Below are 15,588 nucleotides of genomic sequence, written 5' to 3' on the forward strand. Positions count from 1 at the left end.
TTTTTCATGGCGCAAAGATTCGGGTAGCAGGTATTTTTTGTGCTAGAAGAATGACGCAGTGCATAGCCAAAAAATATCTTTTAAGTAGAGGTATTTCAACTTTTCTTCGTTAACTGCGCGGGAAAGTAACAAAACAGAGATTAGCCTAATCTTCTCGTGATTGCGTGGTTTATCTTCGCATTTATGAGAGTTTTACCATACCTTTGTCGTGTGTTATCTTTTACCTTTATCTGAACTATTTGATATGTAGAATCATTCTCTGTGTTCTGGTGTACACTTCAACAATTTCCAGTAAGTTAACCTTCAATAGTAGAACATGGTCTGTGGTCCTAAATGGCGGCAGCTCTTTTTGTTAGCATGCATAATCGCGAAAATTCTTAAATTAGAATTACCTCTATGGCTATGAGCTTGACAAATAATTTGTAAACTCATAGTTTTCTATTTATTACCATCCTATTCAGCCGTGGTCACAACCAAACCGCAAGATCTCTCCGAGGCTTCCAGAGATCAGCGGCCATCTTACACACCGGCTGTTGTGAAAATTGGAGGTAAGTGTTTTATGCATTTCTCTCATTTGCTTGAGGGGTATTTTTGGGCATGCTTGTGTGCCATTAGAGGGCTGCAGAAAGCACAATAAATTATTAAATTACCATGCAGTAAATTAATGGGTTAGCAGATATGCTGCAGCGACAGTTTTGTTAGGAATAAAATTTTTTAATGCAAAACGCTCAATTTGCGAAATATGTTTACGAAATAAAACACATTGAATTTGTGCGATGAATTCATATTTCGGGATAAGTAGCATCTTTGTTTCGCAGTGGTGTGCAAATGTCGCGTATATTCACTGCAAAGGTTCGGCGCGGAGAGGCGTCTGCTTTCAGGCCTCAGGACACCAAAGGGCGATCGACTTTCCTAGCTGAGTTGTGTAACAGTTTGCTTAAGTGAACTCCCGGAAACACCGGTGAAAGGAACACGTAGCTTTAATCTCGTGTGCGTGTTTTGCAACACTTCTAGTATTATTATTATTAATAATGAGGAAATAATAATAATAATAATAATAATAATAATAATAATAATAATAATAATAATAATAATAATAATAATAATAATAATAATAATAATAATAATAATAATAATAATAATAATGCGCGCATTGCCATTCAACGGGTTCGTTCTCCGCGTGAGATCAGCTTGTGTCTATAGCATGAAGCACACGATTTCCTGCTATAGTGCGATGCAGAAGCCACATTGGCGTCTACAGTTGCCAACTGGAATAGACACTGAAGCGGAAACCACATGGAACGTATTTCCGACGTATTAACTCTCGACGTTGCGTGCTCACCTGACCGCACGCGACAGTCGAAACGGTGTCACGGCTGAAGTGGGTGGTGTGGGAGTGTCCGCTTTAATCGGAAAACAGACCGAACCAATATCTACTGATGTTACAGCGCAGTCATTGCGCCGCGTAAAATAGACGCGCGGACGCATGCTGACCCTATGTTAAATATACGTCAGGAATACGGCGTATGTGGGTGTCTCTGAAGAGCTTCATTTTGCTATATTGCGCACCTATTCAGATTTTTCCGGCTACGCAGCCTAGTTACATGTTCGTTGTGATGGCTTAGTTATCCCTCCCTATGTCTACAATTTTTTGGTTTCTGTTTACTTTTCCGACTTCTTGTTGGAATTTAATTATTTCGGTACACAAGTGTGTTAGTTTTTTTTTTTCTTCTAACGTTGATGCATTGTTTTATGATTCCTTTGGTTAAAGATGCTTATCTCGATTTTGATTCGCCAGCAGCCGTTTTACCCTTGTGGTATGGCTTCTGAGACAACTTAATTTTTTTTAGCCTCACCCTAATGGCCCCTCCTCTTGCTTACTACTGTTGTTGTTCTTTGTTCTCACTTCTGCAGATTTGCTGCCGCATGGTAGCTCAACGCACCTAGAGAGCTCAGTGCTGTCCACGTCACTGCTTCTCGTCATCGGCTTCGTGTCGGCCCTGTCGTGACGTGTTGCGGCATTCCCTTGAACGTGCATCGGCAACGTGACTCTTGTGGCGGTGGCTGCCGTCGTCACGCTCACCGTGGGGGGACTCAAACCGCGCCACTCCGGGCGACAGCCCCCCCGATTGCGGCAACGACACGAGAGGCAATGCGGCGCGCCAACGGCTCAAGTTAAAATCGAACCGGACATCGCCACCAATCTTCCGTGACGCGAGGCAATTTCCGAAGCGGCGAAACACAAGGACGGACATTGCCATACGCGTTACGCTATGCGAACTGGTCATATTTCTTTTTCTTTTTGAACTTTTGCTTGCCCGATTTCGCGCTGGTGGGCATTCCATGGGTGAACGACTGCATAGAGGGGCGCGCCCAGCACACTGGGACATTATACGGGGTTATCTCGGTTCAGGCTCTACAAAATATTTTTTTAACACGAGCTTGGGTGCTAGAATTTACCCGTAGCGTTGTTTTTCTTTTCTCCCTTTACTTAAACAGCGAAATCGAGGTGCATCTGTTATGGTTATCACTGGTTATGTTGAGCCCAAACTACCACCTACGTACGTAGCGATTCTGCAACTAGCCAAGAACAGTGTAAGGAACACTCTGAGCTTCAGTTTCACGCACCATAAGCAATCGACGTCCAGTTGCACGCACCATAAAGCAACATAGGACGGGAAATAGCTGTCACTAACAAGGATTTTCCACAGCCACCTTCCATCGGAAAGCTTTTAAATTGTCACTACAATGAGGGGACCGGTAACATTGGAAGGCGGGTTCATAAGAAGTTCATCTTATCCTATAATTCTAAAAATATAAAGAAAATGAAAAAATAGAAACTATAGAATCGTAATTCTATGGCGAAAAGGCTGTGGGTAAACACGGGAAGGTCATGTCCAATTTCAGCGCTTTCATTTTTTCGGCGTAGGCTTCACAGTCACGTTCTAAACGTTCCAGTCTCACTAAGAGAATATTGCTCATTTACTCACGCGTTAAAATCGTCATTCTGTTTCTGAAACTACTTTCTTTTTCATCGTGTGCATAGTAAATCATCCATATGCGCCACAGCCAGTCGCGAGTGACAGAGAGATCGTCCCTTGCTGTATTCATCAGAGACGGTAGAGGCACTTCGTAGTCTTCTGTCCGCAACGATTTCATTCTCTTTATCAAATCATCCCTTTGCAAGTACGCATTTTGGAAATACCATAGACAAGTAGTATATTGAGCTAAACAATGTTGTCATTTCGCAGCGCACTTTAGCAGCACTAGCACCACTGTCGCGTATGCGAAATCAGCGTGTACAGCCTATAACGAATAACTTATCTTCGGCGGCAACTGCAGTTGGAATCAGTTTTCATGTACACTGAAAGGAAGAAGAAAAAAATTCATTAGCAAGGGGAGTTCGGCAGTTAAGTGACCACAGGGGCGTAGTCTGCTCGTTTTTTCAGCGAAAACACTGTGTGTAATAATGTAATTGTGCAAGAGTGGCGCTGACCCTCAAATATACCTTCCCATAACGTTGAACTGAAACGTGCAGCTCTTTCGGCCGGTCAAATGAAATAGCTTTAAACAAGTTACTTGTAACTTTCTTGGTATGTCGCGCTCTATCACATTTTCTTTTTATTATCGCTTTAGAAGAGCTGCGCTCATCGGGTAATTCATATTGACTTTTTTGCGGAATATATATTTCTCTCGCTGCTTTTACACTAACAGAAAATGCTTAGAAAATACCATTACAACAATTGCAATACCAGGAGTATCTCAGTTTGGTAGATATAGGAGACTGTATTCATTCGCAGGCTCCTGCTGAAGCACGCATCTATAGGTATATGTTATTTATGTTAATGACACTGAGAGATGTCATGCGCAAGCTCATGTGCGATCAGCTCTAGGATGTTGATCAGAGTGCGAAGTGCGGAAATCAGAAGAGAACAAGTCAAACCCAGAAGGGCGTTGTACAATGTGAACTATTGATAAGGTACTCAGCGTATTAAGTATGCTACAGTTCAACATCAAGGAAAGCATGATGTGCCAAAACAATGGGATAGACATGACAGCGCGCGTTTGATGATGTTCACGGGAAAAAAAATGTGTACACTAATTTTCTTCTACGCCATGGTCGTCGGAATAATGCTACACAGTTGGTAGTGTGTCCATCGACTTACTATTAATGCTAGGAAAGAAAAGAACACTCATTTACCAAACAAGATATTTAGCTTTTTCATTTCTGTTACATACAAAACGCGAAGGCACTCGGGATCTAGTTGTGGTTTCCAGTAAATGAATCAGATTAATAGAAATCACACTGTAGCTTTACAAGTTCATCATGGCCCTAAGAAACAATCACGATAGCATGGTTCGTTAGTCACCTGCACGTTGTAATCGCAGTGCGTCTACTGGATGCACCGTCGCCATAGAATAAAACGAATGCAGAATGCACGTCTTGACGTTACCGTTCGGCGAGGAACCAAGACGTCAAACTTTATTTCACATGCTGCCGTCCCAACAGTTGGCTACCAGACCAGAACCCTTAATAATTCGGCGGCAGTGTGACTGCTCTTTTGCCGTCTTGAATGGTTTTCTTTCTATTCTGAGGGCACAAAATATTTCAGTCTATCACGTGTTTCTGCAATTAAAAATGACGTACCGTGTGTAAATGTTGCTGGATTACGAACGCAGCTGCAAACGTGTTCGTCTTAAGAACGTATGTGTGTCAACATTAAGTTCAAGCTTATTATTTATTTGCTTATTTGGGGTGGGGTTAAGGGGTAAGGGAGATAAAACTTTGAATAATGTTGCTTACCCTTGCCACATACATAGCAGCTGGCCATTAATTAGGGCGGTCCACACACTCAGAACTGCTCGCATGCTGCACGCAGATGATTACCCAAATTCACGCTGCCCAAGGCTAGCCTTAATATTAGACTAAGGCCGATTGTGAAAGAATAACACTCAAAGATGATTGCGTTGACATTTATGGAACAACCCACGACCTAAGTTAATGCAATGGTAAAGTAATGGCGACGATCCTTAGGGAAGAGTCTATGATAATACGTGCGCCTATTCTATCAATTAAAGAACATCAAGGAACCTTTTCATTTCTTCTGATATAAATGGCGACATACCATGCGCCATACTTGCGTCGTAGTGAATATTCTGCAGATCAAAAAACAAGAACAACAATGTTGGCGGGCGTCTGCACCCATTTCTCCTAGATTATGGAAGCTTCAGCTTCGAAATTTAATATAAAAGGGGACTATCGAGCTTACCGAAACAAATGACAACTTTCCCGCCAGGATTTGCGCAGCGGCAGTAATTCCGCATGTGTGGACGGTGTCGAGGTTTCTTGTAAATAACATACACTTGTGTACTCGCACAGAAGCTCAACAGTGAATCGACGACGATGATGGCAGCAAGGAAACCAGCTGAAATATACGTGTCAGGATGTTGGTGATGGCGGTGATGGCAGCAAGAACATGTACATATTATCGTGCGCCTAACCGCGCAATTTTTGTTTTTGAAGTGCCAAACGTACGTCAATGAGTACAATAAAGGGCGTCCATCTTTCTTTTTTTATGACATCACGAATGCTTCTGTGTACTTATTTGCTTGTTCATTCACAATTTGTTTTTACTTGAGCGCCAGAGCACATAATTAACGAACGGGACAGAGATAAGGAGGGTGTAAACACTCAGTCAGCCATCGTTGCTGAAGAACAGCGTTACAAGGCCAAAGACGTTTGCACAGACCAATCGTTCTCGAATAGCCCACAAGAACCCCCGGCTTGTTATGAGCCGCGGTGCGGCGAGATCAACACTCCAGTAACTACTGAACACACGCAGACTGGTCGTCCGCCTAATGCTAATGTGTTATAAAGGAATTGACTCTATAAGTCAAAAAGAGCCATTAGCAGGATACGTTGTCGGTGTTCTGTTCAGTTATTCGCAAAAGTCACAAGGTGTGTTTGTACGGGACGAGTGCCACACTGGTCACAACAAAAAGGTTTCTTTACTTAAGTGCAGACCGTGGGATTGTTCCTGCTTAAGTGGAAAAATGTGCGTAAATGTCGCTGGTCGTTCGGCCCTAAGAACCGCTGTGTACCCGACCACAGAGAAGAAAAGAAACCGCCCACTCCTTGGACGCCAAGCCGAGTACAAGCATTAGACCACTGACTTGCACTCTAATATTAGTTTTCACCGCGTGATAAGAAAATACCAGACATACGTCTAGCAGGGCCACACCTTCATCCTTTAGCTATTATCGACAGGCCTAACAGGTCCCATTGCAGGTCACTTATCTATGATGTCACAAGGAGCCGAACGTGACTTAAGTGTAGCTAAGACCGCCATGATTACCTGCCAGCCTTCGAACGAGGTATCCCTGCCAGACTGCCAGTCCTGCCAGCAGCATGCGCGCGTAGATTAGTTAGCATGCGGGAAGACTGGCTGAAGGCCGGGTTAGTAATAGTTAGTGTTCCCGCCGCGGTGGCTCAGTCAGCTACGGCGTTGCGCTGCTGAGCACGAGATCGCGGGATCGAATCCCGGCCGCGGCGGCCGCATTTCGATGGAGGCGAAAATGCAAAAACGCCCGTGTGCTTGCGTTGTAGTGCACGTTAAAGAACCCCAGGTGGTCAAAATTAATCGGGAGCCCTCCACTACGGCGTGCCTCATAATCAAAACTGGTTTTGGCCCGTAAAACCCCAGAAAGAAGAAGTAATAGTTAGTGGTAAAGCGGTAAGCGTATGCAAAGACTAGAAAGCTTTAGAAACAGTGAACGCCAGTGGCTTAGCATAACCGAAAATTAGTGTACCCAACAGTGCGCGTGAGCAGATCTGCATGGTAAGAAGATGGTCTATGCATTTATTGGCATGTAGGACGAATAGCATATGCTGACTTTGAGTCCACCGTTTCTAAAGCTCCACAATGTACAATGACATCGCTTATATCTCCTCCTAACCATCGTTGAGAATGATGCGTGCCATTTTCTCGTGGTCATGTCAGAAAACTGGCAAGCAGAAAAGTAGCCTCATGCGCTGACGTTGTTATACTTCTTCTTTCTGGGGTTTTACGTGCCAAAACCAGTTCTGATTTTCAGGCACGCCGTAGTGGAGGGCTCCGGATTAATTTTGACCACCTGGGGTTCTTTAACGTGCACTACAACGCAAGCACACGGGCGTTTTTGCATTTCGCCTCCATCGAAATGCGGCCGCCGCGGCCGGGATTCGATCCCGCGATCTCGTGCTCAGCAGCGCAACGCCTTAGCTGACTGCGCCACCACGGCGGGTAGACGTTGTTATACGCACGTACCAGTGCTATATTAAGGAATCTGACATATGTCCATGCCACACACGTAAACAGAAATAGAGTCGCAATCGCAAAGCGAGAATGTCAAAGCACCCTTTGAAACGCACAAATGCTGTCTGCACGGTCGACCAGCGTAACCAACTGCTACCTTGAAAGCAATAATGGCCGAGCCGGAAGGATCAAGTTCTCATCCGCCGCCTACCGACTAATGTCACTAAGCTGCCAGCCTTGATTCACAGCGTATTTACGATGATTTAGCACAACACGGCAAGACAGCAGTGATTGCTCGGCATTAGAAATGGGTCTTCCTTCCGTACATCGGACGACGGCCTACCAGTCTAGCTATCGTTACTGTAATATGCCAATGCTCCAGCTTGGATCTGTTTGTCACCTCAGAGCGTCGGATTCATCTGACAGTGCCGGAAAATAACTGAGCAGTTCCTTAAGCGATGATAGGGGCAATCCGTATTCGCGCCCTGCTGGGCTTCCTTATTCACGAAGAGACCTTTAAATATGCCATGGCAGTCCTTATTGCATGCGTACTTGTCGAGAATCGTTAATAGCAACGTTTATTCATCGGAACTCAATGACACTTAGACTTAATATAAGAGAAGCAAAGTCTCTGACAGTTTTTTGTATATAACTTTTCCTAAATACTACGTTATGATATAAGGAGATTTGCAGGATAGTTGGATTACTCCATTTGGTCTTAAATATCAAGCATGTGTGCTCTTCTTCTTGCACCAAGTGAATCGTCCTTCACTCGATGCCCTTGAAGCCTCTTTTCTTCTTGAAGAGGATTACACTAGCGCATTGACATGCACATCAGGCCGGTCCGTGATCGGTGTGCATGGCCTGAAAATTTGCATGAAAGCGTGGTGAGCAGCCCGGAACGTGACCAGCGTGCTTCCGTAGGGCGAAGTCAAGGTTTCGAGGCCATTCAGACATTTAAGTACAATAGCCTGAATATGTTAGGGTGTTTCAATGATACTGGCTGCGGCAGTAGTTCGATAAAATGTGTCGGGACGTGTGAACTGCGCGCTGTGAGAACCATGAGAGCTCACACGCAGTTCGAAGTTTATCCTGAACGTCGGCCGCAAGCAACATGTGCTTGATTCGCAGATAACGTGCCGAGGTCAACTAATCTCTGAATAGCCATCCAAAAGCGAATGCCGAATGAGATTGCCGAGGCTCCTGAAGCATCTCATGTCACTGTACATATACATATTGAGGACTTCCATGTAAATAAATTGTAAAATCCCTTGGGCATCAGCTACACGTAACAATACCAGCCAATCTTCATTCATGTATATAAAATCTGTGGAACCGTGTAAATTATATGTTTGGTAAGTACATTTTAAAAGCTTTTCCTTTATGTATCTAGTTTACAATCATTTTTAGGTCGAGACAGCTGTGCAGCTTCACATAAACTAAACAACAGGCTAATATCCCGGCAATATTTAAGCACCAGTGTACTATTTATATCCCAAATGCCTTTAACAATTCCCTGCCAAAGAAGAATATCTGTAACGAGTAGAAAAAGAAAAGGCAGCGTAGAGGGATGTGGCAAGCCCAATCGTTTCACGTGCTTTGCACAAGCTTTAACCCCGGTTCTGTTATTCAAACGCTCTCACCTGCTGATTGTGCACGACTTCTCTTTCTTAATTATTATTTTTAATGAGCTTCAACATTAATAATCCTCCTTGTATAGGCCATTGAACCAGCGAATGCAAAATTGTCACCATATACGTGCTTTAGAAAATGTAGCAATTAATTCCACATGGCGCGTAACAAGAAATATAGAACATTGGCTTAAGCCATGGCAAGATACAAATTGCAGTCTGCAATGGTTGCATTATTGTCTATCTAGCATGCTTAATAAGTTCGAACTAACGGAGGACAGCTTGCGTCTCTTATCCAAGAAAGCTATATTGGAATAGTGTGTTGACTGTGCTTCCTGATGTTTCCTTGGTATTTTCTGGTAAAAAGAAATGATCTTATGCATTTCTTTTTTTATGTACTGTAAAAACTATTCCTGCACTATCTCTTTTGTTGTTGCCTTCAGTATTCAGTACCTGAGAGTGGCGGGTCTAGTCAAGCAGCAAAAACGCAGCATTTTCACCATTATCCTCTCTCCTGGGGGGGGGGGGGGGGGGGGGGGGGGCAGGTTATTTTGTACTGATATATTGAAATACACTAAACGAGATAAAACAATTAATAAAACCACCTCCTTCATTCAACTGTTTTGATCTCTCTTCTCTAACACATGATCAAGAAGTTCAGATGTGACCAAGTTTACGGTACTGTAGACGACGCCCAGGACGAAGGCAGGGTTGTCTTTCAATACAGCGCGAGACAGCCAACCCAACAAACGATGATGATGATTATGCGAATGGGTATATACAGAGAAAGACGATGATGAACTGCACAGGTAGCGCTGACACTAAATTCCCCCCCCCCCCCCCCCCCCCCACACACACACACACACACACACTCACGAAAGCGGTCGGCAAGGCAGCGAGTCAGAAACGGTACGAACGCCGGAAATACGGCTACAGGCGAGAGACGTGAACGATTGCAGTTCTGCGGCAAGCGGCGTTCAGTAACCAAGGTAGCAGGAGCCACGCGATAGTTCACGGCAGATGTTCTTTCAAGCACGGTATACGGGCCGCGATACCTATGAAGAAATTTTTCACGGAGCCCCGGCACTCGAACAGGTGTCCACAGGAGCACTTCGTGCCCTGTGGAGAAAGGAGATGCCCAAAACAAAAGACGGTGCACGGCCGTACACGAGGAAAAAGGAGCTGTAGTTTGTTGTGCGTTGAGCGGCAGTATTATAAGCAAACGTGACGAAAGGAAGTATAGTGTCCCAGTTTGTGTGGTCGGGTTTAACATACATGGAGATCATGTCGGACAGAGTTGGATGGAAACGCTTGGTACGACCATTGGTTTGGGGATGATACGCGGAGGTGGTCTTATGGTTGGTGTTAGAGGCCTGCAGGACTTAAGCAAGGACATGCGACAGAAATGTCTTGCCACGCTCACTTAGATGAACACGAGGCGCACGGTGGCGCAAGATAATGGCGTGTAGGACAAACTCGGCGACTTCAGAGGCCGCACCAGAAGAAAGAGCTGCCGTCTCAGCGTAGCGAGTGAGGTGGTCCACGGTGGTGACAATCCAGCGGTGAACCGCGGGTGTAAGCGGAAGGGGTCCGTATAAGTCGATACCCACGAATTCGAAGGGAACGGACGAGCACGGCAATGGTCGTAAAGGGCCGGCGGGAAGAGAGGTCGAACGTTTTTGATGTTGGCATGACGCACACGAACTGACGTACTTGGCCACACTAGTGGACAGGCCAGGCCAAAAACAGCGAGTCTTAATGCATTCGTAGGTTTTGTGAAATCTTAAGTGGCCAGCCGTTGCGTCGTCGTGAAACGATTGTAGAATTTGCAGTCGAAGTGAGCGAGGGACGACTGGGACCCATCGGTGAACGGTAGGCTGGTAAATTTGCCGAAATAATGATCCATCATGAAGTTTAAGCCGTGCAAGGTGTCATTTTAAGCGGCTGTTGGGAGGACGGGATAATCCAGTGAGCCGGTCGATAATTGTGCGGCAGTATGTATCTGCACGTTGGAGGTAGGTGAGGTCTCCTGATGGCAGAATGTCTACCGAGGTCACGAACCGTACCGGGGCCATCGTCTTGGTCGGTAGGCTGGGCGATGCCGAATGGATGGAAGGTGAGACATGGGCATTTGGCGACAGCGGGCAGCGAGATAAAGCGTCAGCAACTTTGTGTTCCCTGCCAGACCTATATGTGACAGTGTAGTCGTACTACTGCAAACGCAACACACAACGGCCGAGGCGTCCGGACAAAGAACACTTCTTAATACAAAGAACACCCATTCTCCGCCCTGCGAAGCCGGCAGAAAACTGGCAGTGTATTGTGAGGAAATATGCTTAAAAGAAACGTTTTGAGCATCACGTTGCCAAAGTTATAAGAACACCCTGCGCCGTGCCCGAGGTCACGGGTTCGATTGCTTGCTGCGTTGATCGCATTCTGATAGGGACAGGCTAGGGAAAACGCTCGTGTACCAGGTTTTCGGCGCACTTTAAATAATTTAGGCAGGTTAATATTACCCGCAGAATCGGTTACGGCGTCTGCGATAGCCAGATTGGGTCATTAAGACATACGATAGCATATCTTTAAACGTTTTTTTTTGCTTATTTTGGGCTTCAATCCTAACTTTACGAATATATGTTGGGATGAAGGCTGACAGAAAATCACATTTATAGAACTTCGGAACGTTTCTCAGCCCAATCAGACCGGAAGAAAACCGGACCATATCATCTTTTTTATTCAAGTGGACCTTACATATACAGGGTGTGGTACACGCAGTCATCGTGAGAAGAAATCACGCCACTAGAGCAAGAGTATTTCCGCATTCTCCCTTTTCAATGTAGAATCAGTAGAAATCTTGGCTGTGGAAAGCGCTGGAGAGTAAAAGCGAGTTCGCCTATCTGTATAGCTTTCAAGCTATGTCGAGGCAACAAGATGCCAACTAGACGGCGCGGATCAGCTTCGATAGGGCTCGTGCTGTGGCTTCATTTCCTTTGACAAACCCTGCACGTGGCATTTCCGACGCACCCGTTCATGTGTCTGTGAAACTCCTTGTCAGCTCGAATGTGTCAGAGCTGGTTCCTCCACAACAAGAGGCCTCGTGGGTCAAAGCTCGCTTCAGTGGTTTTTGTTTCATATGAGAGAGGTTCGGCAACTGAAAGTTTGCATCTCCATCGCTCTATAACAGACAAACAACTTATTTATTTATTTATTTATTTATTTATTTATTTATTTATTTATTTATTTATTTATTTATTTATTTATTTATTTATTTATTTATTTATTTATTTATAAATGAACGAACGAATGAATGAATGAATGCATCAATCAATTAATCATTCAATCAATCAGTCCATAAATATATCGATGAATCAATGACATATACCAAGGAGTCGTACATGGGATGATGCACCGGCCGAAGGTACTACTATGATGAGCGAAGCGTTAGATAAAATGACTTAACTGAGGTCGACCTGTAGACGTTGCAAGCAGCGTGCTTCCTCTTATTCCTTTACTCCTACTCAAAATATGTCTAGTGGGCTGGGTGAAGCGCGAGGGGCGAAAGCATCTGGCGAACACGCGCAGCCATTACTTGGAATACGTCACTCGCAGGCTGGGCAACGAAGTTCGTCGTTTCTTGGTCTCTCATACGCACTTGTGCAAATCTAATGAAAAATCATTGGTGTCGGCTTTCGCAGTACAGCTAACTTGGCCGCCATACTGTCCTTGGTGAAGATTTCCAATCAGAAGTCAAAAACGCTCATAGTGGCCGTACATCGCAAGTGCACATTGTTACACTCGACGCGCTCGTGCCTTCAGTTCACCCACGATAGGATGGCTTGTTGACTTACTAATGTCTGTACGGCCGCCATTGTTCGGCCACCACTGCTCCAGTGTCGCTTTTCGCGTATGTGGCTGCGCATCTCTCCGAGAGAATACTGATAAGAACGCCGCGAATTTGAATAACCAGTCCTGCGCACGGCGAAAAGCATCAGGTGCAACCGGCCAGTGGTTGCTAACAGCTCAAAGAAAGACCGCGGACAGTCTCCCTTATCGAATCGGAAAGAACGGTGCATATATGAGAAAAGAGAACCTTCTTTGACTTGAAAATGATGGGGAAAAAGTAAACACAAGGACGCCCAGCCTTTCATTGAGTCGCGTGAATTACTGCTCGCTGAATCTATCGGGTATATAGTGGCGGCGATGGTGGAAGCAGACCGTGAGAAGGCGAACCTCAAACCGCGGAGAAGGCGTACCGGACGCAGGTGCACTTGTCTGGTCCGGTGATCGGACGCAATTGAGCTCGGTGCACGGGTTTTTGGGAGCCTTCGCGCGCTGGTACCGGCCGAGAAGGGTGCCTCTCTATTATCTGCCGAAGCGCCTATCGCGTTGTCGGTCAATGCGTGCACGTTATGCTATGCTGGGCGCAGTATACTGTGTGGCCGGCATAGATCTACCGGAGCGCTCTCCCAATCAGCGGCCCCGTATCTACAGCTTCCATCTGGCTCACTGGGATGCAACATGCCTCGACATTTGTGCGCTGCTTCAGTAGCAGATAAACAGAAGGGATATAGTGAAGGTATCGTTAGATAAGCTAAAGAAACACTCCCGGCCTAAGTTTACTAACTTCATTCCAACGAAAGTGAAAGCAAATTTTGAATCAGACGCAGGCTGCTTTGATTTGAAATTAATTGGTGGAATTGTTGCAGGTTGGTTGATTGCATATTTCGTACTTCAGCAGACCTGACCACGTTGGTTAACTGCAATTTCCGTTATCAGATAATTGGATGTTTAGTTTTGGTCATCGTTCGCAAACATTTAGAAAAAAAAAAGCTTGTGTCCATGTGCACGGTAAAATATGCTCACAACACTTGCATGAAATTTCAATAATTGACATAAACACCCATACTTTTCAGTGTTGTAAAAAATAGAAAGTAGCCAGTCATTCACTTATTTGGCTAGTTAATTCGACAAACTTGCATTTAATCACGGCACTATATTCATTCTCATTTAGTCAATAAATACGTTATAACAGTCATTTGCTCATTCAGTCAATAAAGTACGAAATCCTAGTTTCGGGATCTGAGATACTATTCGGGTATGTAGTCGTATACGAAAAAAGAAATATAGGTCACGAAACAACATCGGCTACCGCAAACCACGTTTCCATCCAGTTACCCATATAGTGGTTTATTTATTCCTTAATAAATTCGATCGCTTTTCTTAAATGCGTTTGGTGGGGTGCGTAATAATTGAATGCCCGCAAACCCGCTGCTTAGCACCTCTTGATCGGCTCGCCCTAACTAAAGCCGCTTAGTTACAATGGGTTATTTATGATATGACATTTTTCTTTTTTTTTTTTGCGACGAAACTTTGCTAGTGTATCAAGCTTATTAATATTACGAAGACGGATACTGCATCGCCAGTCATCGGAACGTGCAAAGCGCTATTTCATAAAGATCCTTAATTTCTTCTTACAGAACGAAACCGCAGCACAAGCGGGCTGATAAATGTAGACGTCAGTAAACACACTCCTGCATTTAGGTAGCCCTAACTATGACAACAAGGAGAGGGACCAGGGCGAAAATGGTTTGCAACACAGACAGATAGGCTTGATGACAAAATTAATGAGCGTAACAAAGACCTGCCGTGTAAGAAAAAGATGGAACGTCATAAATGCTTCGCAAAATTCAGAGCATGAGGAGAACTCAAGTGAAAAGAGAGAGAGAGAGAGAGCGCACAAGCAGATGACAGGAGGCGGCGCCACCAACGACCAAGAGACAAACACCCCCTCCCCCCACCCCCCAAAAAAATGGAGGAAAAGAAAGGAAAGAGAGGCAGAAATGCGCGATAGGCGAAAACGCTCGCCACCAATGCGTACGTGAGGATCTGTCGAAATTGTTGGCCCAACGTGAAGCATCGCAAACACTGGCAACACCACGATCCATTCGGCTGGCTCGGTCGCGCCGGCGTCCGGGACGGGAGCTTTCGCGGTTGTGTCACGCTTTCTTTGCTTGATTGCTTTTTTTTTCACTTATTTTCCTTTTCCTTTCGGTTGCCTTCTTCGCTCCGGGTGTGAAGAGATGTTCGTGCCTTTTTTCCCCATGGCGTCGGTGTTGGTAACATTCTTGTCGCGCCTTGTTTGCCAGATCGAAGATTTGCGGGAGAGACGCGAACGCTAAAAAAAATGGAAAGAATCGCTTGGAAAGATATCCTTCTCGCTTCCTAGTAGAAAAGAATGATACGCAACTGCGTGGTCTATCAGAGAGAACGAAAATAACGCGTATGAGAGAGCACCGCATGTGTGAGAAAAGAGACCGGTGAGGGGAGAAAAAAAAAACTAACGCATTAATGGTATCATGCAGCTTCGAAATGCTTGAAGGGGGGGGGGGGGGGTGTATGCGTGCGCATAAAGACCAAGCAAACGTGCTTGCAGGCTACGCAGTGCGTCACATGCGTGTGTGCGTATACGAGCTTCGCTCTTATTTGTTTCCTTCTTCTTTTTTTTTTTTTTTTGATGCGATGCGTACACAGGCGTTCAGTGGGGCGTCATTTTGTAGGCGTATTCCCTAGCTATACGCTAGCCTCAACGACCAAACATATTTCTTTCCTCCTCTTTTTCTCGAAACACGGAGATCCTTGAGTGCAACTCACGGTTCCCGATG

At 45.1% G+C, this 15,588-nt stretch overlaps 1 protein-coding gene across 1 annotated transcript in view; it reads left to right on the plus strand.

Annotated features, from left to right (window-relative positions):
• Positions 1-5,575, plus strand: part of LOC119442865 (lachesin-like) — a 157,559-nt gene extending 151,984 nt beyond the window's left edge. The window contains exons 8-9 of the mRNA XM_037707909.2: positions 462-548; positions 1,915-5,575. Of these exons, the coding sequence (XP_037563837.1) occupies positions 462-548; positions 1,915-2,009 (182 nt within the window). The 3' untranslated portion in view covers positions 2,010-5,575. The remainder of the gene's footprint in view (positions 1-461; positions 549-1,914) is intronic.
• Positions 5,576-15,588: the final 10,013 nt, after the last annotated feature.

The sequence above is a fragment of the Dermacentor silvarum genome, chromosome 2 (assembly GCF_013339745.2).
Source record: "Dermacentor silvarum isolate Dsil-2018 chromosome 2, BIME_Dsil_1.4, whole genome shotgun sequence".
In the NCBI taxonomy this organism is placed as follows: domain Eukaryota; kingdom Metazoa; phylum Arthropoda; class Arachnida; order Ixodida; family Ixodidae; genus Dermacentor; species Dermacentor silvarum.